The 27,055-nt window shown below is 48.4% G+C and overlaps 1 protein-coding gene across 1 annotated transcript in view; it reads left to right on the top strand.

The window, feature by feature from the left end:
• ARL6IP1 (ADP ribosylation factor like GTPase 6 interacting protein 1) overlaps window positions 1-27,055 on the top strand; it is an 85,609-nt gene that overhangs the window by 25,693 nt on the left and 32,861 nt on the right. The window contains exon 2 of the mRNA XM_063934390.1: window positions 24,342-24,475. Coding sequence (XP_063790460.1) covers window positions 24,342-24,475 — 134 coding nt within the window. The remainder of the gene's footprint in view (window positions 1-24,341; window positions 24,476-27,055) is intronic.

Here is a 27,055-nt window from a genome sequence, read left to right as displayed (position 1 = left end):
AGAGGCTCCTCTGTTATCATACTGTTAACTGGGTTCAGATCACAAGTTATACGGTGTGATTGGTGTGGCTGGTATGAGTCTTACCCGGGATTCAAAATCCTTCCTTATTGTGTACGCTCGTCCGGGCACAGTATCCTAACTGAGGCTTGGAGGAGGGTCATAGGGGGAGGAGCCAGTGCACACCAGTTAGTCCTAAAGCTTTCTTTAGATGTGCCCAGTCTCCTGCGGAGCCGCTATTCCCCATGGTCCTTACGGAGTCCCCAGCATCCACTACGGACTATGAGAAATAGAATTATCGGTAAGTAAATTCTTATTTTCTCATAGTCCGTAGTGGATGCTGGGAACTCCGTAAGGACCATGGGGGATAGCGGCTCCGCAGGAGACTGGGCACAAAAAGTAAAAGCTTTTGACTAGCTGGTGTGCACTGTCTCCTCCCCCTATGACCCTCCTCCAAGCCTCGGTTAAGATACTGTGCCCGGACGAGCGTACATAATAAGGAAGGATCTTAAATCCCGGGTAAGACTCATACCAGCCACACCAATCACACCGTACAACTCGTGATCTGAACCCAGTTAACAGTATGATAACCGTAGGAGCCTCTGAAAAGATGGCTTCCAACAATAAACAACCCGATTTGTTTGTAACAATAACTATATACAAGTATTGCAGACAATCCGCACTTGGGATGGGCGCCCAGCATCCACTACGGACTATGAGAATTTGAATTATCGTTAAGTAAATTCTTATTTTCTCTGACGTCCTAGTGGATGCTGGGAACTCCGTAAGGACCATGGGGATTATACCAAAGCTCCCAAACGGGCGGGAGAGTGCGGATGACTCTGCAGCACCGAATGAGAGAACTCCAGGTCCTCCTCAGCCAGGGTATCAAATTTGTAGAATTTAGCAAACGTGTTTGCCCCTGACCAAGTAGCTGCTCGGCAAAGTTGTAAAGCAGAGACCCCTCGGGCAGCCGCCCAAGATGAGCCCCTTTCCTTGTGGAACGGGCTTTTACAGATTTTAGCTGTGGCAGGCCTGCCACAGAATGTGCAAGCTGAATTGTACTACAAATCCAACGAGCAATAGTCTGCTTAGAAGCAGGAGCACCCAGCTTGTTGGGTGCATACTGGATAAACAGCGAGTCAGATTTCCTGACTCCAGCCGTCCTGGAAACATATTTTCAGGGCCCTGACAACATCCAGCAACTTGGATTCCTCCAAGTCCCTAGTAGCCGCAGGCACCACAATAAGTTGGTTCAGGTGAAAATGCTGGAACCACCTTAGGGAGAAACTGAGGACGAGTCCTCAATTCCGCCCTGTCCGAATGGAAAATCAGATAAGGGCTTTTACAGGATAAAGCCGCCAATTCTGACACGCGCCTGGCCCAGGCCAGGGCCAACAGCATGACCACTTTCCATGTGAGATATTTTAACTCCACAGATTTAAGTGGTTCAAACCAATGTGACGTTTGGAACCCAAACTACATTGAGATCCCAAATTGCCACTGGAGGCACAAAAGGAGGCTGTATATGCAGTACCCCTTTTACAAACGTCTGAACTTCAGGGACTGAAGCTAGTTCTTTTTTGGAAGAAAATTGACAGGGCCGAAATCTGAACCTTAATGGACCCCAATTTCAGGCCCATAGACACTCCTGTTTTCAGGAAATGTAGGAATCGACCCAGTTGAATTTCCTCCGTCGGGCCTTACTGGCCTCGCACTACGCAACATATTTTCGCCAATTGCGGTGATAATGTTTTTGCGGTTACATCCTTCCTGGCTTTAGATCAGGATAGGGATGACTTCATCCGGAATGCCTTTTCTCTATCGTCCTAGTGGATGCTGGGGTTCCTGAAAGGACCATGGGGAATAGCGGCTCCGCAGGAGACAGGGCACAAAAGTAAAGCTTTCCGATCAGGTGGTGTGCACTGGCTCCTCCCCCTATGACCCTCCTCCAAGCCAGTTAGATTTTTGTGCCCAGCCGAGAAGGGTGCAATCTAGGTGGCTCTCCTAAAGAGCTGCTTAGAGAAAGTTTAGCTTAGGTTTTTTATTTTACAGTGAGTCCTGCTGGCAACAGGATCACTGCAACGAGGGACTTAGGGGAGAAGAAGTGAACTCACCTGCGTGCAGGATGGATTGGCTTCTTGGCTACTGGACATCAGCTCCAGAGGGACGATCACAGGTACAGCCTGGATGGTCACCGGAGCCTCGCCGCCGGCCCCCTTGCAGATGCTGAAACATGAAGAGGTCCAGAATCGGCGGCAGAAGACTCCTCAGTCTTCTAAAGGTAGCGCACAGCACTGCAGCTGTGCGCCATTTTCCTCTCAGCACACTTCACACGGCAGTCACTGAGGGTGCAGGGCGCTGGGAGGGGAGCGCCCTGGGAGGCAAATGAAAACCTATTTGGCTAAAAAATACCTCACATATAGCCTCCGGGGCTATATGGAGATATTTAACCCCTGCCTGAATACACTAAAGAGCGGGAGACGAGCCCGCCGGAAAAGGGGCGGGGCCTATCTCCTCAGCACACAGCGCCATTTTCCTTACACAGCTCCGCTGGTCAGGACGGCTCCCAGATCTCTCCCCTGCACTGCACTACAGAAACAGGGTAAAACAAGAGAGGGGGGGCAAAATAGTGGCAAAAATTATATTATAAAAGCAGCTATACAGGGAGCACTTATTATAAGGCTATCCCTGTCATATATAGCGCTTTTGGTGTGTGCTGGCAAACTCTCCCTCTGTCTCCCCAAAGGGCTAGTGGGGTCCTGTCTTCGTTAAGAGCATTCCCTGTGTGTCTGCTGTGTGTCGGTACGTGTGTGTCGACATGTATGAGGACGATATTGGTGTGGAGGCGGAGCAATTGCCTGTAATGGTGATGTCACTCTCTAGGGAGTCGACACCGGAATGGATGGCTTATTTAGGAAATTACGTGATAATGTCAACACGCTGCAAGGTCGGTTGACGACATGAGACGGCCGACAAACAATTAGTACCGGTCCAGACGTCTCAAAAACACAGTCAGGGTTTTTTAAAACGCCCGTTTACTTTAGTCGGTCGACACAGACACAGACAGGGACACTGAATCCAGTGTCGACGGTGAATAAACAAACGTATTCCTTATTAGGGCCACACGTTAAAGGCAATGAAGGAGGTGTTACATATTTCTGATACTACAAGTACCACAAAAGAGGGTATTATGTGGGATGTGAAAAAACTACCGTAGTTTTTCCTGAATCAGATAAATTAAATAAAGTGTGTGATGATGCGTGGGTTCCCCCCGATAGAAAATTATGGGCGGTATACCCTTTCCCGCCAGAAGTTAGGGCGCGTTGGGAAACACCCCTTAGGGTGGATAAGGCGCTCACACGCTTATCAAAACAAGTGGCGGTACCGTCTATAGATAGGGCCGTCCTCAAGGACCAGCTGACAGGAGGCTGGAAAATATCATAAAAAGTATATACACACATACTGGTGTTATACTGCGACCAGCGATCGCCTCAGCCTGGATGTGCAGAGCTGGGTGGCTTGGTCGGATTCCCTGACTAAAAATATTGATACCCTTGACAGGGACAGTATTTTATTGACTATAGAGCATTTAAAGGATGCATTTCTATATATGCGAGATGCACAGAGGGATATTTGCACTCTGGCATCAAGAGTAAATGCGATGTCCATATCTGCCAGAAGATGTTATGGACACGACAGTGGTCAGGTGATGCAGATTCCAAACGGCACAAAGGTGTATTGCCGTATAAAGGAAGAGGAGTTATTTGGGGTCGGTCCATCGGACCTGGTGGCCACGGCAACTGCTGGAAAATCCGCCGTTTTTACCCTAAGTCACATCTCTGCAGAAAAAGACACCGTCTTTTCAGCCTCAGTCCTTTCGTCCCTATAAGATCATATCTGCCCAGGGATAGAGGAAAGGGAAGAAGACTGCAGCAGGCAGCCCATTCCCAGGAACAGAAGCGTTCCACCGCTTCTGACAAGTTCTCAGCATGGCGCTGAGACCGTACAGGACCCCTGGATCCTACAAGTAGTATCCCAGGGGTACAGATTGGAATGTCGAGACGTTTCCCCTTCGCAGGCTCCTGAAGTCTGCTTTACCAAGGTCTCCCTCCGACAAGGAGGCAGTATGGGAAAAAATTCACAAGCTGTATTCCAGCAGGTGATAATTAAATTACCCCTCCTACTACAAGAAAAGGGGTATTATTCCACACTATATTGTGGTACTGAAGCCAGAAGGCTAGGTGAGACTTATTCTAAAAAATTTTTTTTGAACACTTACAAAGGTTCAAATCAAGATGGAGTCACTCAGAGCAGTGATAACGAACCAGGAAGAAGGGGACTATATAGTGTCCCGGGACATCAGGGATGCTTACCTCTATGTCCCAAATTTGCCCTTCTCACTAAGGGTACCTCAGGTTCGTGGTGCAGAACTGTCACTATCAGTTTCAGACGCTGCCGTTTGGATTGTCCACGGCACCCCGGGTCTTTACCAAGGTAATGGCCGAAATAATGATTCTTCTTCGAAGAAAAGGCGTCTTAATTATCCCTTACTTGGACGATCTCCTGATAAGGGCAAAGTCCAGGGAACAGTTGGAGGTCGGAGTAGCACTATCTCGGATACTGCTACAACAGCACGGGTGGATTCTAAATATTCCAAAATCGCAGCTGATCCCGACGACACGTCTGCTGTGCCTAGGGATGATTCTGGACACAGTCCAGAAAAAGGTGTTTCTCCCGGAAGAGAAAGCCAGGGAGTTATCCGAGCTAGTCAGGAACCTCCTAAAAACAGTGCATCATTGCACAAGGATCCTGGTAAAAATGGTGGCTTCCTACGAAGCAATTCCATTCGGCAGATTTCACGCAAGAATTTTTCAGTGGGATCTGCTGGACAAATGGTCCGGATCGCATCTTCAGATGCATCAGCGGATAACCCTATATCCAAGGACAAGGGTGTCTCTCCTGTGGTGGTTATAGAGTGCTCATCTTCTAGAGGGCCGCAGATTCGGCATTCAGGATTGGATGCTGGTGACCACGGAGCCCAGCCCGAGAGGCTGGGGAGCAGTCACACAAGGAAAAAATTTCCAGGGAGTGTGATCAAGTCTGGAGACTTTTCTCCACATAAATATACTGGAGCTAAGGGTAAATTTATAATGCTCTAAGCCAGGCATGTCCAACCTGCGGCCCTCCAGCTGTTGAGAAACTACACATCCCAGCATGTCCTGACACAGCTTTAGCATTCTCTGACAGCAAAACAGTGTCAGGGCATGCTGGGATATGTAGTTTCACAACAGCTGGAGGGCCGCAGGTTGGACATGCCTGCTCTAAGCTTTGCAAGACCTCTGCTTCAAGGTCAGCCGGTATTGATCCAGTGGGAAAAACATCACGGCAGTCGCCCACGTAAACAGACAGGGCGACTCAAGAAGCAGGAGGGCAATGGCAAAAACTGCAAGGACTTTTCGCTGGGCGGAAAATAATGTGATAGCACTGTCAGCAGTGTTTCATCCCGGGAATGGAAACTGGGAAGCAGACTTCCTCAGCAGGCACGACCTCCACCCGGGAGAGTGGAAACTTCATCGGGAAGTTTTTTCCACATGATTGTAAACCGTTGGGAAATACCAAAGGTGGACATGATGGCGTCCCGTCTGAACAAAAAACGGGACAGGTATTGCGCCAGGTCAAGAGACCCTCAGGCAATAGCTGTGGACGTTCTGGTAACACCGTGGGTGTACCAGTCGGTGTATGTGTTCCCTCCTCTGCTTCTCATACCTAAGGTGCTGAGAATTATAAGACGTAGAGGAGTAAGAACTATACTCATGGCTCCGGATTGGCCAAGAAGAACTTGGTACCCGGAACTTCAAGAGATGCTTACAGAGGTCTTATGGCCTCTGCCGCTAAGAAGGGACTTGCTTCAGCAAGTACCATGTCTGTTCCAAGACTTACCGCAGCTGCGTTTGTCGGCATGGCGGTGGAAAGCCGGACCCTAAGGGAAAAAGGCATTCCGGAAGAGGTCATTCCTACCCTGGTCAAAGCCAGAAAGGAGGTGACCGCACAACATTATCACCACATGTGGCGAAAATATGTTGCGTGGTGTGAGGCCAGGAAGGCCCCACAAAGAAATTTCAACTCGGTCGTTTCCTGCATTTCCTGCAAACAGGAGTGTCTATGGGCCTCAAATTGGGGTCCATTAAGGTTCAAATTTCGGCCCTGTCGATTTTCTTCCAGAAAGAATTGGCTTCAGTTCCTGAAGTCCAGAAGTTTGTCAAGGGAGTATTGCATATACAACCCCCTTTTGTGCCTCCAGTGGCACTGTGGGATCTCAACGTAGTTCTGGGATTCCTCAAATCACATTGGTTTAAAACCAGTCAAATCTGTGGATTTGAAGCATCTCACATGAAAAGTGACCATGCTCTTGGCCCTGGCCTGGACCAGGCGAGTGTCAAATTGGTGGTTTTTTTCTCAAAGCCCATATCTGTTTGTCCATTCGGACAGGGCAGAGCTGCGGACTCGTCCCCAGTTCTCTCCCTAAGGTGGTGTCAGTGTTTCACCTGAACCAGCTTATTGTGGTGCCTTGCACCTACTAGGGACTTGGAGGACTCCAAGTTGCTAGATGTTGTCAGGGCCCTGAAAATATGTTCCAGGACGGCTGGAGTCAGGAAAACTGACTTGCTGTTATCCTGTATGCACCCAACAAACTGGGTGCTCTTGCTTCTAAGCAGACTATTGCTAGTTGGATGTGTAATACAATTCAGCTTGCACATTCTGTGGCAGGCCTGCCACAGCCAAAATATGTAAATGCCCATTCCACAAGGAAGGTGGGCTCATCCTGGGCGGCTGCCCGAGGGGTCTCGGCTTTACAACTTTGCCGAGCAGCTACTTGGTCAGGGGCAAACACGTTTGCTAAATTCTACAAATTTGATACCCTGGCTAAGGAGGACCTGGAGTTCTCTCATTCGGTGCTGCAGAGTCATCCGCACTCTCCCGCCCGTTTGGGAGCTTTGGTATAATCCCCATGGTCCTTTCAGGAACCCCAGCATCCACTAGGACGATAGAGAAAATAAGAATTTACTTACCGATAATTCTATTTCTCGGAGTCCGTAGTGGATGCTGGGCGCCCATCCCAAGTGCGGATTATCTGCAATACTTGTACATAGTTACAAAAATCGGGTTATTATTGTTGTGAGCCATCTTTTCAGAGGCTCCGCTGTTATCATACTGTTAACTGGGTTTAGATCACAAGTTGTACGGTGTGATTGGTGTGGCTGGTATGAGTCTTACCCGGGATTCAAAATTCCTCCCTTATTGTGTACGCTCGTCCGGGCACAGTACCTAACTGGCTTGGAGGAGGGTCATAGGGGGAGGAGCCAGTGCACACCACCTGATCGGAAAGCTTTACTTTTGTGCCCTGTCTCCTGCGGAGCCGCTATTCCCCATGGTCCTTTCAGGAACCCCAGCATCCACTACGGACTCCGAGAAATAGAATTATCGGTAAGTAAATTCTTATTTTTTCCTTCAGGATCCGGTGTTCAACCGCCATGCCGTCAAACGCAGCCGCGGTAAGTCTTGGAACAGACAGGGTCCTTGCTTGAGCAGGTCCCTTCTTAGAGGTAGAGGCCACGGATCCTCCGTGAGCATCTCTTGAAGTTCCGGTTACCAAGTCCTTCTTGGCCAATCCGGAGCCACGAATATAGTGCTTTCTCCTCTCCATCTTATCAATCTCGGTACCTTGGGTATGAGAGGCAGAGGAGGGAACACATACACTGACCGGTACACCCACGGTGTTACCAGAGCGTCTACAACTATTGCCTGAGGGTCTCTTGACCTGGCGCAATACCTGTCGAGTTTTTTAATCATGTGGACGACTTCTGGGTGAAGTCCCCACTCTCCTGGGTGGAGGTCGTGCTGAGGAAGTCTGCTTCCCAGTTGTCCACTCCCGGAATGAATACTGTTGACAGTGCTATCACATGATTTTCCGCCCAGCGAAGAATCCTTGCAGCTTCTGCCATTGCCCTCCTGCTTCTTGTGCCACCCTGTCTGTTTACGTGGGTGACTGCCATGATGTTGTCCGACTGGATCAACACCGGCTGACCTTGAAGCAGAGGTCTTGCTAAGCTTAGAGCATTGTAAATGGCCCTTAGCTTCAGGATATTTATGTGAAGTGATGTATCCAGGCTTGACCCTAAGCCCTGGATATTCCTTCCCTGTGTGACTGCTCCCCAGCCTCGCAGGCTGGCATCCGTGGTCACCAGGACCCAGTCCTGAATGCCGAATCTGCGGCCCTCTAGAAGATGAGCACTCTGCAACCACCACAGGATGGATACCCTTGTCCTTGGTGACAGGGTTATCCGCTGATGCATCTGAAAATGCGACCCGGACCATTTGTCCAGTAGGTTCCACTGGAAAGTTCTTGCGTGGAATCTAACGAATGGGATTGCTTTGTAGGAAGCCTCCATTTTTACCCAGAACCCTTGTGCATTGATGCACTGAGACTTGGTTCGGTTTTAGGAGGTTCCTGACTAGCTCGGATAACTCCCAGGCTTTCTCTTCCGGGAGAAACACCTTTTTTCTGGACTGTGTCCAGGATCATCCCTAGGAAAAAGAAGACAAGTCGTCGGAACCAGCTGCGATTTTGGAATATTGAGAATCCAATCGTGCTGCCGCAACACTACCTGAGATAGTGCTACAACGACTTTCAACTGTTCCCTGGATCTTACCCTTATCAGGGAATCGTCCAAGTAAGGGATAACTAAAATTCCCTTCCTTCGAAGGGATATCATTTCGGCTATTACCTTGGTAAAGACCTGGGGTGCCGTGGACCATCCCTACGGCAGCGTCTGAACTGATAGTGACAGTTCTGTACCATAACCTGAGGTACCCTTGGTGAGAAGGGTAAATTTGGACATGAAGGTAAGCCTCCTTGATGTCCCGAGACATCATGTAGTCCCCTTCTTCCAGGTTCGCAATCACTGCTCTGAGTGACTCAATCTTGAATTTGAACCTCTGTATGTAAGTGTTCAAAGATTTTAGATTTAGAATCGGTCTCACCGATCCGTCTGGCTTCGGTACCACAATAGTGTGGAATAATACCCCGTTCCCTGTTGCAGGAGGGGTACCTTGATTATCACCTGCTGGGAATACAGCTTGTGAATGGCTTCCAAAACTGCCTCCCTGTCAGAGGGAGACGTCGGTAAAGCCGACTTTTGGAAACGGCGAAGGGGAGACGTCTCGAATTCCAATATGTACCCCTGAGATATTACCTGAAGGATCCAGGGGTCTACTTGCGAGTGAGCCCACTGCGCACTGAAATTCATTGAGAACGGGTCCCCACCGTGCCTGAGCTTGTAAAGCCCTAGCGTCATACTGAGGGCTTGGCAGAGGCGGGAAAGGGTTTCTGTTCCTGGGAACTGGCTAATCTCTGCAGCCTTTTTCCTCTCCCTCTGTCACGAGCAGAAAAGAGGAACCTTTTGTCCGCTTGCCAACAAAGGACTGCGCCTGATAATACGGCGTCTTATTTTGAGAGGCGACCTGGGGTACAAACGTGGATTTCCCAGTTGTTGCCGTGGCCACCAGGTCTAAAAGACCGACCCCAAATGTCCCCTTTTAAAGGCAATACTTCCAAATGCCGTTTGGAATCCGCATCACCTGACCATTTTACTGGTAGAATTGGACAATGCACTTATACTTGATGCCAGTCGGCAAATATTCCGCTGTGCATCATGCATATATAGAAATGCATCTTTTAAATGCTCTATCGGCAATAATATACTTTCTCTATCGTCCTAAGTGGATGCTGGGGTTCCTGAAAGGACCATGGGGAATAGCGGCTCCGCAGGAGACAGGGCACAAAAAAGTAAAGCTTTTACCAGATCAGGTGGTGTGCACTGGCTCCTCCCCCTATGACCCTCCTCCAGACTCCAGTTAGATTTTGTGCCCGAACGAGAAGGGTGCAATCTAGGTGGCTCTCCTAAAGAGCTGCTTAGAGAAAGTTTAGCTTAGGTTTTTTACTTTACAGTGAGTCCTGCTGGCAACAGGATCACTGCAACGAGGGACTTAGGGGAGAAGTAGTGAACTCACCTGCGTGCAGAGTGGATTTGCTGCTTGGCTACTGGACACTAGCTCCAGAGGGACGATCACAGGTACAGCCTGGATGGTCACCGGAGCCGCGCCGCCGGCCCCCTTGCAGACGCTGAAGAGAGAAGAGGTCCAAAATCGGCGGCTGAAGACTCCTGAGTCTTCATAAAGGTAGCGCACAGCACTGCAGCTGTGCGCCATTTTCCTCTCAGCACACTTCACACAACAGTCACTGAGGGTGCAGAGCGCTGGGGGGGGCGCTCTGAGAGGCAAATAAAAACCTTATTAGAGGCAAAAAATACCTCACATATAGCCCACAGAGGCTATATGGAGATATTTAACCCCTGCCTAACTTCAAAAATAGCGGGAGACGAGCCCGCCGAAAAAGGGGCGGGGCCTATCTCCTCAGCACACAGCGCCATTTTCTCTCACAGAAAAGCTGGAGAGAAGGCTCCCAGGCTCTCCCCTGCACTGCACTACAGAAACAGGGTTAAAACAGAGAGGGGGGGCACTGATTTTGGCGATATTGTATATATATAAAAGATGCTATAAGGGAGAAACACTTATATAAGGTTGTCCCTATATAATTATAGCGTTTTTGGTGTGTGCTGGCAGACTCTCCCTCTGTCTCCCCAAAGGGCTAGTGGGTCCTGTCCTCTGTCAGAGCATTCCCGGTGTGTGTGCTGTGTGTCGGTACGTGTGTGTCGACATGTATGAGGACGATGTTGGTGAGGAGGCGGAGAAATTGCCTGTAATGGTGATGTCACTCTCTAGGGAGTCGACACCGGAATGGATGGCTTATTTAGAGAATTACGTGAGAATGTCAACACGCTGCAAGGTCGGTTGACGACATGAGACGGCCGACAATCTATTAGGACCGGTCCAGGCGTCTCAGAAACACCGTCAGGGGTTTTAAAAACGCCCATTTACCTCAGTCGGTCGACACAGACACAGACACGGACACTGAATACAGTGTCGACGGTGAATAAACAAACGTATTTCTCATTAGGGCCACACGTTAAGGGCAATGAAGGAGGTGTTACGTGTTTCTGATACTACAAGTACCACAAGAAAGGGTATTATGTGGGAGTGGAAAAAACTACCTGTAGTTTTTCCTGAATCAGATAAAATAAAATGAAGTGTGTGATGATGCGTAGGGTTACCCCGATAGCAAATATTGGCGTTATACCCTTTCCCGCCAGAAATTAGGGTACGTTGGGAAACACCCCTTAGGGTGATAAGGCGCTCACACGCTTATCAAGTGGCGTTACCGTCTCCAGATACGGCCGCCCTCAAGGAGCCAGCTGATAGGAAGCTGGAAAAATATCCTAAAAAGTATATACACACATACGGTGGTTATACTGCGACCAGCGATCGCCATCAGCCTGGAGATGCAGTGCTGGGTTGGCTTGGTCGGATTCCCTGACTGAAAATATTTTATTCATGTAGAGCATTTAATAGGATGCATTCTATATATATGTATGTGAGATGCACAGAGGGATATTTGCTCTCTGGCATCAAGATAAGTGCGTTGTCCATATCTCCCAGAAGATGTCAGGGACACGACAGTGGTCAGGTGATACAGATCCCATACGGCAGATGGAAGTATTGCTGTATAAAGGGAAGGAGTTATTTGGGGGTCGGTCCATCGGACCTGGGGACCACAGCAACAGCTGGGAAATCCAACCTTTTTTACCCCAAGTTACATCTCAGCTAAAAAAGACACCGTCTTTTCAGCCTCAATCTTTCCTTTCCCATGAGGGCATGCAGGCAAAAGGCCAGTCATATCTGCCCAGACATAGAGGTAAGGGAAGTAGACTGCAGCAGGCAGCCCTTTCCCAGGAAAAGAAGCCCTCCACCGCGTCTGCCAAGTCCTCAGCATGACGCTGGGGCCGTGCAAGCGGACTCAAGGTGGGGGGGTAGTCTCAAGAGTCTCAGGGCGCAGTGGGATCACTCGCAAGTTGACCCCTAGATCGTACGAGTATTATCCCAGGGGTAAAGATTGGAGAGTCGAGACATCTTCTCCTCGCAGGTTCCTGAAGTCTGCTTTACCAACGGCTCCCTCCGACAGGGAGGCAGCATTGGAAACAATTCACAAGCTGTATATCCAGCAGGTGATAATCAAAGTACCCCTCCTACGACAAGGAAAAGGGTATTATTTTTCCACACTATATTGTGGTACTGAAGCCAGACGGCTTGGTGACACATAGTCTAAATCTAAAATGTTTTGAACACTTACATAAAAGGTTCAAATCGAGATAAAGTCACTCAGAGCAGTGATAGCGAACCGGAAAAAAGGGGACTATATGGTGTCCCTGGACATCAAGGATTACCTCCATGTCCAAATTTTGTCCTTCTCATCAAGGGTACCTCTGGTTCGTGGTACAGAACTGTCAATATCAGTTTCAGACGATGCCGTTTGAATTATCCACGGCACCCCGGGCCTTTTTACCAAGGTAATGGCCGAAAAGATGTTTCTTCAAAGAAAAAAGGCATCTAAATTATCCCTTACTTGCACGACCTAAAAAGGGCAAGTTCCAGAGAACAGTTGGAGGTCGGAAGAGCACTATCTAATGTAGTTCTTCGACGGCACGACTGGATTCTAAATATTCCAAGAATCGCAGCTGTTTTCCGACGATACGTCTGCTGTTCCTAGGGATGATTCTGGACACGGTTCAGAAAAAGGTTTTTCTTCCCGAGGAAAAAGCCAAGGAGTTATCCGACCTGTCAGGAACCTCCTAAAACCAGGAAAGGTGTCTGTACATAAATGCACAAGAGTCCTGGGAAAAATGGTGGCTTTTTACGAAGCAATTCCATTCGGCAGATTCCATGCAAGAATTTTCCAAAGGGATCTGTTGGACAAATGGTCAGGGTCGCATCCTCAGATGCACCTGCGAATAACCCTGTCGCCAAGGACAAGGGTATATCTTCTGTGGTGGTTGCAAAAGGCTCATCTATTGGAGGGCCGCAGATTCGGCATACAGGATTTGATCCTGGTGACCACGGACGCCAGCCTGAGAGGTTGGGGAGCAGTCACACAAGGAAGAAACTTCCAGGGGGTATGGACGAACCTGGAAAAGTCTCTTCACATAAACATTCTGGTACTAAGAGCAATCTAAAATGCTCTAAGCCAGGCGGAACCACTCCTGCAAGGAATACCGGTGTTGATTCAGTCGGACAACATCACGGCGGTCGCCCATGTAAACAGACAGGGCGGCACAAGAAGCAGGAGTGCAATGGCAGAAGCTGCCAAGATTCTTCGCTGGGCGGAGAATCACGTAATAGCACTGTCAGCAGTGTTCTTCCCGGGCGTGGACAACTGGGAAGCAGACTTCCTCAGCAGACACGATATTCACCCGAGAGAGGGGGGTCTTCATCCAGAAGTCTTCCACATGCTAATAAACTGTTGGGAAAGACCAATGGTAGACATGATGGCGTCTCGCCTCAACAAGAAACTGGACAAGTATTGCGCCAGGTCAAGAGATCCACAGGCAATAGCTGTGGACGCACTGGTAACACCTTGGGTGTACAAATCAGTATATGTGTTTCCTCCTCTGCCTCTCATACCAAAGGTATTGAAGATTATACGGTGAGGAGGAGTAAGAACAATACTAGTGGCTCCGGATTGGCCAAGAAGGACTTGGTACCCGGAACTTCAAGAGTTGGTCACGGACGACCCGTGCCCTCTACTTCTGAGAAGGGACCTGCTACAACAGGGTCCCTGTCTCTTTCAAGACTTACCGCGGCTGCGTTTGACGGCATGGCGGTTGAACGCCAGATCCTAAAAGGGAAAGGCATTCCAGAAGAAGTCATTCCTACCTTGATTAAGGCAAGGAAGGAAGTCACCGCGAAACATTATCACCGCATTTGGCGAAAATATGTCGCGTGGTGCGAGGATCGGAGTGTTCCGACGGAGGAATTTCAACTGGGTCGTTTCCTACATTTCCTACAATCAGGATTGTCTATGGGTCTCAAATTGAGATCTATTAAGGTTCAAATTTCGGCCCTGTCAATATTCTTCCAAAAAGAATTGGCCTCAGTTCCTGAGGTACAGACTTTTGTTAAAGGAGTACTGCATATACAGCCTCCTGTGGTGCCTCCGGTGGCACCGTGGGATCTAAATGTAGTTTTAGATTTCCTCAAATCCCATTGGTTTGAACCATTGAAAAAGGTGGATTTTAAATATCTCACATGGAAAGTGACTATGTTACTGGCCCTGGCTTCCGCCAGGAGAGTATCTAAATTGGCGGCTTTATCTTATAAAAGCCCTTATCTAATCTTCCATTTGGATAGGGCAGAACTGAGGACTCGTCCGCATTTTCTCCCTAAGGTGGTATCAGCGTTTCACCTGAACCAACCTATTGTGGTGCCTGCGGCCACTGGCGACTTGGAGGACTCCAAGTTGTTGGACGTTGTCAGAGCCTTAAAAATATACATTTCAAGGACGGCTGAAGTCAGAAAATCTGACTCGCTGTTGATACTATATGCACCCAACAAGTTGGGTGCCCCTGCTTCTAAGCAGACGATTGCTCGTTGGATTTGTAACACAATTCAACTTGCTCATTCTGTGGCAGGCCTGCCACAGCCTAAATCTGTTAAGGCCCATTCCACAAGGAAGGTGGGCTCATCTTGGGCGGCTGCCCGAGGGGTCTCGGCATTACAATTCTGTCGAGCAGCTACGTGGTCGGGGGAAAACACGTTTGTAAAATTCTACAAATTTGATACCCTGGCAAAAGAGGACTTGGAATTCTCTCATTCGGTGCTGCAGAGTCATCCGCACTCTCCCGCCCGTTTGGGAGCTTTGGTATAATCCCCATGGTCCTTTCAGGAACCCCAGCATCCACTTAGGACGATAGAGAAAATAAGAATTTACTTACCGATAATTCTATTTCTCGGAGTCCGTAGTGGATGCTGGGCGCCCATCCCAAGTGCGGATTATCTGCAATACTGTACATAGTTATTGTTAACAAATTCGGGTTATATTGTTAAGGAGCCATCTTTAAGAGGCTCTTTCTGTTATCATACTGTTAACTGGGTTTAGATCACAAGTTGTACGGTGTGATTGGTGTGGCTGGTATGAGTCTTACCCGGGATTCAAATTGCCTCCCTTATTGTGTACGCTCGTCCGGGCACAGTACCTAACTGGAGTCTGGAGGAGGGTCATAGGGGGAGGAGCCAGTGCACACCACCTGATCTGGTAAAAGCTTTACTTTTTTGTGCCCTGTCTCCTGCGGAGCCGCTATTCCCCATGGTCCTTTCAGGAACCCCAGCATCCACTACGGACTCCGAGAAATAGAATTATCGGTAAGTAAATTCTTATTATCCTTATCTAGGATATCAATATTTCCAGTCAGGGAATCCGACCATGCCAACCCAGCACTGCACCTCCAGGCTGAGGCGATTGCTGGTCGCAGTATAACACCAGTATGTGTGTAAATACATTTCTCTATCGTCCTAGTGGATGCTGGGGTTCCCAGGGGGATAGCGGCTCCGCAGGAGACAGGGCACAAAAAGTAAAGCTTTAGGATCAGGTGGTGTGCACTGGCTCCTCCCCCTATGACCCTCCTCCAAGCCTCAGTTAGATTTTTGTGCCCGGCCGAGAAGGGTGCAATCTAGGTGGCTCTCCTAAAGAGCTGCTTAGAAAAGTTTAGCTTAGGTTTTTTATTTTACAGTGAGTCCTGCTGGCAACAGGATCACTGCAACGAGGGACTTAGGGGAGAAGAAGTGAACTCACCTGCGTGCAGGATGGATTGGCTTCTTTGGCTACTGGACATTAGCTCCAGAGGGACGATCACAGGTACAGCCTGGATGGTCACCGGAGCCTCGCCGCCGGCCCCCTTGCAGATGCTGAAACAAGAAGAAGGTCCAGAATCGGCGGCATGAAGACTCCTCAGTCTTCTTAAGGTAGCGCACAGCACTGCAGCTGTGCGCCATTTCCTCTCAGCACACTTCACACGGCAGTCACTGAGGGTGCAGGGCGCTGGGAGGGGGGCGCCCTGGGAGGCAATGAAAACCTATTTTTGGCTAAAAATACCTCACATATAGCCTCCGGGGGCTATATGGAGATATTTAACCCCTGCCAGAATCCGTTAAGAGCGGGAGACGAGGCCGCCGAAAAAGGGGCGGGGCCTATCTCCTCAGCACACAGCGCCATTTTCCCTCACAGAAAGGCTGGAGGGAAGGCTCCCAGGCTCTCCCCTGCACTGCACTACAGAAACAGGGTTAAAACAGAGAGGGGGGGCACTAATTTGGCGTTAGAAATATATAAAAAAGATGCTATAAGGGAAAACACTTATATAAGGTTGTCCCTATATAATTATAGCGTTTTTGGTGTGTGCTGGCAAACTCTCCCTCTGTCTCTCCAAAGGGCTAGTAGGTCCTGTCCTCTATCAGAGCATTCCCTGTGTGTGTGCTGTGTGTCGGTACGTGTGTGTCGACATGTATGAGGACGATGTTGGTGAGGAGGCGGAGCAATTGCCTGTAATGGTGATGTCACTCTCTAGGGAGTCGACACCGGAATGGATGGCTTATTTAGGGAATTACGTGATAATGTCAACACGCGCCAAGGTCGGTTGACGACATGAGACGGCCGACAAACAATTAGTACCGGTCCAGACGTCTCAAAAACACCGTCAGGGGTTTTAAAACGCCCGTTTACTTTAGTCGGTCGACACAGACACAGACAGGGACACTGAATCCAGTGTCGACGGTGAATAAACAAACGTATTCCTTATTAGGGCCACACGTTAAGGGCAATGAAGGAGGTGTTACATATTTCTGATACTACAAGTACCACAAAAGAGGGTATTATGTGGGATGTGAAAAAACTACCGTAGTTTTTCCTGAATCAGATAAATTAAATGAAGTGTGTGATGATGCGTGGGTTCCCCCCGATAGAAAATATGGGCGGTATACCCTTTCCCGCCAGAAGTTAGGGCGCGTTGGGAAACACCCCTTAGGGTGGATAAGGCGCTCGCATGCTTATCAGAACAAGTGGCGGTACCGTCTATAGATAGGGCCGTCCTCAAGGAGCCAGCTGACAGAAGGCTGGAAAAATATCATAAAAAGTATATACACACATACTGGTGTTATACTGCGACCAGCGATCGCCTCAGCCTGGATGTGCAGAGCTGGGGTGGCTTGGTCGGATTCCCTGACTAAAAATATTGATACCCTTGACAGGGACGGTATTTTATTGACTATAGAGCATTTAAAGGATGCATTTCTATATATGCGAGATGCACAGAGGGATATTTGCACTCTGGCATCAAGAGTAAGTGCGATGTCCATATCTGCCAGAAGATGTTTATGGACACGACAGTGGTCAGGTGATGCAGATTCCAAACGGCACAAAGGTGTATTGCCGTATAAAGGAAGAGGAGTTATTTGGGGTCGGTCCATCGGACCTGGTGGCCACGGCAACTGCTGGAAAATCCACCGTTTTTACCCTAAGTCACATCTCTGCAGAAAAAGACACCGTCTTTTCAGCTTCAGTCCTTTCGTCCCTATAAGAGTCATATCTGCCCAGGGATAGAGGAAAGGGAAGAAGACTGCAGCAGGCAGCCCATTCCCAGGAACAGAAGCGTTCCACCGCTTCTGACAAGCTCTCAGCATGACGCTGAGACCGTACAGGACCCCTGGATCCTACAAGTAGTATCCCAGGGGTACAGATTGGAATGTCGAGACGTTTCCCCTGCGCAGGCTCCTGAAGTCTGCTTTACCAAGGTCTCCCTCCGACAAGGAGGCAGTATGGGAAACAATTCACGAGCTGTATTCCCAGCAGGTGATAATTAAATTACCCCTCCTACAACAAGAAAAGGGGTATTATTCCACACTATATTGTGGTACTGAAGCCAGAAGGCTAGGTGAGACCTATTCTAAATCTAAAAAAAAAATTTGAACACTTACAAAGGTTCAAATCAAGATGGAGTCACTCAGAGCAGTGATAACGAACCGGGAAGAAGGGGACTATCTGGTGTCCCGAGACATCAGGGATGCTTACCTCCATGTCCCAAATTTGCCCTTATCACTAAGGGTACCTCAGGTTCGTGGTACAGAACTGTCACTATCAGTTTCAGACGCTGCCGTTTGGATTGTCCACGGCACCCCGGGTCTTTACCAAGGTAATGGCCGAAATGATGGTTCTTCTTCGAAGAAAAGGCGTCTTAATTATCCCTTACTTGGACGATCTCCTGATAAGGGCAAAGTCCAGGGAACAGTTGGAGGTCGGAGTAGCACTATCTCGGATACTGTTACAACAGCAGGGGTGGATTCTAAATATTCCAAAATCGCAGCTGATCCCGACAAGTCTGCTGTGCTTAGGGATGATTCTGGACACAGTCCAGAAAAAGGTGTTTCTCCCGGAAGAGAAAGCCAGGGAGTTATCCGAGCTAGTCAGGAACCTCCTAAAATCAGTGCATCATTGCACAAGGGCCATGGTAAAAAAATGGTGACTTCCTTCGAAGCAATTCCAGTCGGCAGATTTCATGCAAGAACTTTTCAGTGGGATCTGCTGGACAAATGGTCCGGATCGCATCTTCAGATGCATCAGCGGATAACCCTATATCCAAGGACAAGGGTGTCTCTCCTGTGGTGGTTACAGAGTGCTCATCTTCTAGAGGGCCCCAGATTCGGCATTCAGTTTTGGATGTTGGTGACCACGGAGGCCAGCCCGAGAGGCTGGGGAGCAGTCACACAAGGAAAAAATTTCCAGGGAGTGTGATCAAGTCTGGAGACTTTTCTCCACATAAATATAGCTAAGGGTAAATTTATAATGCTCTAAGCTTAGCAAGACCTCTGCTTCAAGGTCAGCCGGTATTGATCCAGTGGGATAAAACATCACGGCAGTCGCCCACGTAAATAGACAGGGCGGCACAAGAAGCAGGAGGGCAGTGGCAAAAACTGCAAGGACTTTTCGCTGGGCGGAAAATCATGTGATAGCACTGTCAGCAGTGTTTCATTCCGGGAATGGAAACTGGGAAGCAGACTTCCTCAGTAGGCACGACCTCCACCCGGCAGAGTGGGAACTTCATGGGGAAGTTTTCCACATAATTGTAAACCGTTGGGAATTACCAAAGGTGGACATGATGGCGTCCCGTCTGAACATAAAACGGGACAGGTATTGCGCCAGGTTAAGAGACCCTCAGGCAATAGCTGTGGACGTTCTGGTAACACCGTGGGTGTACCAGTCGGTGTATGTGTTCCATCCTCTGCTTTTCATACCTAAGGTACTGAGAATTATAAGACGTAGAGGAGTAAGAACTATACTCATGGCTCCGGTTTGGCCAAGAAGGACTTGGTACCCGGAACTTCAAGAGATGCTCACAGAGGACTTATGGCCTCTGCCGCTAAGAAGGGACTTGTTTCAGCAAGTACCATGTCTGTTCCAAGACTTACCGCAGCTGCGTTTGACGGCATGGCGGTGGAACGCCGGATCCTAAGGGAAAAGGCATTCAGGAAGAGGTCATTCCTACCCTGGTCAAAGCCAGAAAGGAGGTGACCGCACAACATTATCACCACATGTGGCGAAAATATGTTGCGTGGTGTGAGGCCAGGAAGGCCCCACGAAGAAATTTCAACTCTGTCGATTCCTGCATTTCCTGCAAACAGGAGTGTCTATGGGCCTCAAATTGGGGTCCATTAAGGTTCAAATTTCGGCCCTGTCGATTTTTCTTCCAGAAAGAATTGGCTTCAGTTCCTGAAGTCCAGAAGTTGGTCAAGGGAGTATTGCATATACAACCCCCTTTTGTGCCTCCAGTGGCACTGTGGGATCTCAACGTAGTTCTGGGATTCCTCAAAACACATTGGTTTAAAACCAGTCAAATCTGTGGATTTGAAGCATCTCACATGAAAAGTGAACATGCTCTTGGACCTGGCCTGGACCAGGCGAGTGTCAAATTGGTGGTTTTTTTTCTCAAAAAAGCCCATATCTGTTTGTCCATTCGGACAGGGCAGAGCTGCGGACTCGTCCCCAGTTCTCTCCCTAAGGTGGTGTTAGTGTTTCACCTGAACCAGCTTATTGTGGTGTCTTGCGCCTACTAGGGACTTGGAGGACTCCAAGTTGCTAGATGTGGTCAGGGCCCTGAAAATATAGGTTCCAGGACGGCTGGAGTCAGGAAAACTGACTTGCTGTTATCCTGTATGCACCCAACAAACTGGGTGCTCTTGCTTTTAAGCAGACTTTTGCTAGTTGGATGTATAATACAATTCAGCTTGCACATTCTGTGGCAGGCCTGCCACAGCCAAAATATGTAAATGCCCATTCCACAAGGAAGGTGGGCTCATCTTGGGCGGCTGCCCGAGGGGTCTCGGCTTTACAACTTTGCCGAGCGGCTATTTAGTCAGGGGCAAACACGTTTGTAAAATCCTACAAATTTGATACCCTGGCTAAGGAGGACCTGGAGTTCTCTCATTCGGTGCTGCAGAGTCATCCGCACTCTCCCGCCCGTTTGGGAGCTTTGGTATAATCCCCATGGTCCTTTCAGGAACCCCAGCATCCACTAGGACGATAGAGAAAATAAGAATTTACTTACCGATAATTCTATTTCTCGGAGTCCGTAGTGGATGCTGGGCGCCCATCCCAAGTGCGGATTATCTGCATTACTTGTACATAGTTACAAAAATCGGGTTATTTGTTGTGAGCCATCTTTTCAGAGGCTCCGCTGTTATCATGCTGTTAACTGGGTTCAGATCATAGGTTGTACAGTGTGATTGGTGTGGCTGGTATGAGTCTTACCCGGGATTCATAAATCCTTCCTTATTGTGTACGCTCGTCCGGGCACAGTATCCTAACTGAGGCTTGGAGGAGGGTCATAGGGGGAGGAGCCAGTGCACACCACCTGATCCTAAAGCTTTACTTTTTGTGCCCTGTCTCCTGCGGAGCCGCTATCCCCCTGGGAACCCCAGCATCCACTACGGACTCCGAGAAATAGAATTATCGGTAAGTAAATTCTTATTTTTTGGATACCCTCCTGCTTTCTATCAGCAGGATCCTTAAGGGCGGCCCTCTCATGAGAGGGTAGAGCCCTTGTTCTTACAAGCGTGTGAGCGCTTTATCCCCCCCTAGGGGGTGTTTCCCAACGCACCCTAACCTCTGGCGGGAAAGGGAATACAGCCAATACTTTTTAAGAAATTATCAATTGTTATCGGGGGGAAACCCACGCATCATCACACACCTCATTTTATTTCTCAGATTCAGGAAAACTACAGGTAGTTTTTCCCTCACCGAACATAATACCCCTTTTTGGTGGTACTCGTATTATCAGAAATGTATAACACATTTTCCATTGTCACAATCATGTAACGTGTGGCCCTACTGGAAATCACGGTTGTCTCTTCACCGTCGACACAGGAGTCGGTATCCGTGTCGGCGTCTGTATCTGCCATCTGAGGTAACGGGCGCTTTAGAGGCCTATGAGACGTCTGGACAGGCACAAGCTGAGTAGCCGGCTGTCTCATGTCAACCACTGTTTTTTTATACAGAGCTGACACTGTCACGTAATTTTCAACAGTACATCCACTCAGGTGTCGACCCCCTAGGGGGTGACATCACTGTTACAGACACTCTGTTCCGTCTCCACATCATTTTTCTCCTCATACATGTCGACACAAACGTACCGACACATAGCACACACACAGGGAATGCTCTGATAGAGGACAGGACCCAACTAGCCCTTTGGGGAGACAGAGGGAGAGTTTGCCAGCACACACCAGAGCGCTATATATATATATATACAGGGATAACCTTATATAAGTGTTTTTCCCCTTATAGCTGCTGTATTGTTAATACTGCGCCTAATTAGTGCCCCCCTCTCTTTTTTAACCTTTTCTGTAGTGTAGTGACTGCAGGGGAGAGCCAGGGGAGCTTCCCTCCAACTGAGCTGTGAGGGAAAATGGCCTCAGTGTGCTGAGGAGATAGGCTCCGCCCCCTTTTCGGCGGCCTTATCTCCCGGTTTTTTGTACATTCTGGCAGGGGTTAAATGCATCCATATAGCCCAGGAGCTATATGTGATGTATTTTTTGCCATGTAAGGTATTTTAATCGTGTTTTATTGCGTCTCAGGGCGCCCACCCCCAGCGCCCTGCACCCTCAGTGACCGGAGTATGCAGTGTGCTGAGAGCAATGGCGCACAGCTGCAGTGCTGTGCGCTACCTTATTGAAGACAGGAACGTCTTCTGCCGCCGCTTTTTCCGGACCTCTTCGCTCTTCTGGCTCTGTAAGGGGGCCGGCGGCGCGGCTCCGGGACCCATCCAGGCTGAACCTGTGATCGTCCCTCTGGAGCTAATGTCCAGTAGCCAAGAAGCCCAATCCACTCTGCAGTCAGGTGAGTTCGCTTCTTCTCCCCTTAGTCCCTCGATGCAGTGAGCCTGTTGCCAGCAGGTCTCACTGAAAATAAAAAACCTAAACTAAAACTTTCACTAAGAAGCTCAGGAGAGCCCCTAGTGTGCACCCTTCTCGTCGGGCACAGAAATCTAACTGAGGCTTGGAGGAGGGTCATAGGGGGAGGAGCCAGTGCACACCAGTTAGTCCTAAAGCTTTCTTTAGATGTGCCCAGTCTCCTGCGGAGCCGCTATTCCCCATGGTCCTTACGGAGTCCCCAGCATCCACTTAGGACGTTAGAGAAATAGAATTATCGGTAAGTAAATTCTTATTTATTTATTTATTTATTTATTTTTTATATCGGCCCTAAAAGTTTAGAAGCTAGCAATTCAAAGCAGGTAGTAACGGTAGTAAGCATATATTCAGTTTACCAGCCTGTAGCCATACACCTAAAATAACAGGTTGGTGTCCAGCCTAGTATCGCCAAACCATATATAGTCATCAGAGCAAAGAGTATGCACTATTACTATGCCCCTTCTCCCAGTACTGCAGCAGTTGGTGACCAGTTGGTAATGGGTGATGGCATTCTAGAGCTGCACATCCATGCAGAAACCTGATTATAGCATTGTTCACAGCAACTAAAGTATTGTGGTTCTGCTTGCTGTAATAGTGCTGGGTTATAAACTATACATATAGGGGAAACTGGTTCAGTGGGTCCCAGTTGATGCACTGAAACTGTCAAAGACAGCCTTGTTGAAGTTTGGGTAGTGAGGACAAAGGTCGGTATCTGGGCACATGTGTTAGTTGCAACTGCAACCCTGATTCATACAGCTCTAATAACATGAAATCTGCATCCAGGAACTAATAGATTAATACGCTGAACGCACTGAAGTGACATCCACTGTTCCCAAACTTGGCTTTGAAGGGTTAACTACGGCGGATTTGTGGAGATAAATAGGGTGGGTGGTGTGGGGGGTCGGCTTCACTGAATAACATTTACCGACTTGCCAGATAATGATCTGACTGATTTTTAAATTACATTTGTTTTGTGGTTGGTTGGTTGGTTAATTAATAATTCTTATTAGGAAGGCTGTACATTGTATTTGTCCATTTGATGACGATTGCAAAACATTTGGTACATATTCTTGTATTCAGCATTATGTTGGTTGTTGTGTTGTGTCCCCCCCCCCTCCCCCCCCCCCCCCCCCTTAGTGCCCTTGCATGTCCCAGTCTTATACAGCTGTTTTAGCTTGTATGGATTACACTTTTAGAAGGGTCTTGTGGGCCAATAGAAAGGGCTACATACCACTTACAAGTACAAGATTAAACATAAGGCCAGGTAGTAGCTGGTGCTACTGCCAAAGTAGGTGAAGTGAGCACACGTGATATAGTATAACTGCAGGAATCCTCATGGAGGAATAATGCTGCCTGATGAGTGCAGATGTGCTAATCCGGTCTTAAAGTGGGTACATACTTATCCATAAAGTAAACAGCGTCACTCATTTTGACCCTTCCTGAGTGAGGTTATTTATTTTTATCGCTAAGTGTGTATGCCGCTGACAAGCAGTGCGCGGCCCCGCAAGTCGTTAACGACCCTCCTGTCCATACATCTAAATTTGGACTCCAAAACTGCATGCTCTGTCACTGAGCGATATCATTAGTGATTTCGCACAGTGTGTATACATCGCCTAGTGTGTACCCACCTTAAGTTGTGAAGATAACCTACAGCGCACAGTTGTGTGAATAAGAACTGTGGCTCTCCACAAAATTTCTCCCTTTGTCTCTGGATGAAAGCACTTTTTACATTTAGTCTCACGACCTGTTGTGAATATACTGTAATAGCTAGGGTAAAAATATCCAGTTGATGAGTAAAGACTTGCTGTTAATACAAAATACTGACTGAGTTCCCTTAATGTCTTGAACATTAATGACTGAACATCACGTTTGCTTTGCAGGCTGCGGAGACTGCTAGCCTTGAGGAGCATTTCCAAGGGTGGGGTGAAGTGGTCCTGCTTGCTGATCGTGTCCTTCGCTGGGAGAAGCCATGGTTTCCAGCTGCTATAATGGGAGCAGTTTCTTTTGTGTTTCTGTAAGTAAATGTTTGTTTATTAAATGGACCCATTTCATGTCTGTCATGCTCTGAGCAAACGGACGGTCTGATCTGACTAGTTCTAGCACCTGTCAGTTGTACAGATCTTTTTATGCTGCAGCTTTGTCTGTCAGTTATGATCTTAAACATTGTGTATCATTTGTCGGCTACCTTACAGAAATATAGGGCCTAATTCAGCACAAATCACTAATGAGAGTCTACCGATTGTCGTATGATTGCACACGCGCATGGGGTAATAGCGACAGAAATAGTGTACAGATCATAATCGCAATGTAGCCGCTGTTTGACAGAAAACGTGCCATTTCTGCTTCGGGCTCCACTGGGCTCCACAAGGATAGACATTGGGGTGTAGAGTAGGATCTTGATCCGAGGCACCAACAGGCTCAAAGCTTTGACTGTTCCCAGAATGCACAGCGCCGCCTCTTCTATAACCCCGCCTCCCTGCACAGGAGCTCAGTTTTGTAGTTGGTGCTGCAGTAAGCAGGCACATAACAGAGGGGCTGCTCCAGGCAGCCCTAAGAAGAGCTTTTTTTGAAGAAAAAAGTGAAGACTTCAAGGGCAGCAGCGGAGGTATATGTATGAAGACATTCACTGCTGCAGCTCCAGCTCTCCCCAGCGGCGCTATACACTCCCGAGCCCTGGTTGCCGTGTAACTACAGCAGGAGGCTCCGGTTTTCTTCACATCAGGCATACATGACGGGGGCTCTCCGGGAACGCGTGGCTGCGCTTCGGGAGGTGGTGGGTGGGTCCCGCTTGCGGGACCCGGTCTTTATCGCGATCCGGCGCGGTCACTGGGAGGCGGGCCGTGCGCGCTGGCGTTGGACACTGGCAGTACATGCGATCCCACTAGATCACCAGGGCATGGGTGCAGGTCAGGTTTTCTCTCTAAACCATTTCAGTAGCCCACAGTACCCGGTGGTTTTGCCAGCAGGGGGATAAGGCTTAGACCTGCAGAGTTTTCTAGTCAGAGTTTTCTAGTACAATTACCCTGTGATATACATCCAGTTCTTACTGTGCAGTGTTATATCTATTAACTATATATATATATATATATATATATATATATATATATATATATATATATATATATATATATATATATATATATATATATATATATATATATAATATACACACACACATACACTAGTCCAGTGCAGTATTGTTGTTAGTCACAGTTTGTACAATGCAGAGGTTATTACTATCTGTGTGTGCATTAAATAGCTGAGTGGTGTCCATTTCGTGTCTTTCACTCAACTTGCTATCCCTATATTCTATAACCTGAGGGGGCTTGGTGAGTCAGGTTTTATATTGATATAGGATTTTCACTAAGATATACTTTTATACGTATTTTTCTCTGTGATTTAGTCACCATATCTTTCCTTTATCTCTGCTAGTGCTGACTACACTGCGCAGGGGTTTGGGTAAGAGGTATTGTGCTGCTGCCAATTGTACTGTGTTACCTGATACTGCAAGTTATATCATGTCTGCTTCTGAGGGTACGGTTCTGGGGCTGAACACACTGCCGGTGTTGCTGAAGCCACAGATCCCTATGAGGAGAATATAGCAGCTGTGGGCTCTGGTTCTGGGGGCTCCTTGCCCCCCAGTGGGACTGTGGCAACGGAGGTACATAATGACCCACCGTGGGCCGCTTTTTCCACGCTACTACATACGCTAGTTAATAAACTGGGACCCCCTATGCCGGTACAACTGTATGTGGTCCCTGCAGCTAATCCGCCGTGGGCGGACGATTTATCTGCTCAATTGAAGAAGTTGAACCAGTCCTTGACTACTAAAAAGTCTGACCATCGCTCGCCTAAGCCCAAGGGGTCCTCTAAGCGAGCGCTTGTCTCCTCACAATCCACTGCTGTCACTGACGCCTCGTCTGATGAAGACGGCACTTATACTGACCCCACAGGTTCTGACTCAGATACTGCTGATGGGGAGGGTAGTTCACATGTGGATGTTCCTGATCTTTTGGAGGCTATTAAATTAATTCTACAGATTACGGATGATCCCGAGCCATCTGTCCCTCCTAAGAAACCAGATAGGGTAAAGCGTCAGAAGGTGGTTAAACAAGTTTTACCTCACTCTGACCACCTAGTGGATATACGTCAGGAACCCTGGGAAAACCCGGGTACGAAGTTTGTGCCTCAAAAGAAGATGCTGGCTCGCTATCCCCTCGCACCAGAGCTGTCTAAGAATTGGGAAACTCCTCCTCCAGTAGACTCATGTGGCTAGGATGGTGGTTTCCTCAGCTCTACTTGTCACGTCTCTAAAAGAGCCTACGGATAAATGTGTGGAGGGTTGTCTGAAAGCGATTTACACCCTCACGGGTGCTGCACAAAGGCCCACTATTGCAGCAACATGGGCTGCAGAGGCTATAGAAGCATGGGACTTGGAGTTGGAAGCTGAAATCTCCTCTGACCATGCTAGACAATGCTTGTCATATATTGTCACAGCTTCTCGCTATATTAAAGAGGCGGCTTCTGATGCCGGTATCCTGGCAGCCAAGGCCTCTACTACGTCAGTCCTGACTCGCCGGATATTGTGGCTGAG

The sequence above is a fragment of the Pseudophryne corroboree genome, chromosome 7 (genome assembly GCF_028390025.1).
Source record: "Pseudophryne corroboree isolate aPseCor3 chromosome 7, aPseCor3.hap2, whole genome shotgun sequence".
Lineage (NCBI taxonomy): Eukaryota > Metazoa > Chordata > Amphibia > Anura > Myobatrachidae > Pseudophryne > Pseudophryne corroboree.
Note: the sequence above shows the minus strand (reverse complement) of the source record. Positions and strands in the feature narration are given on the sequence as shown.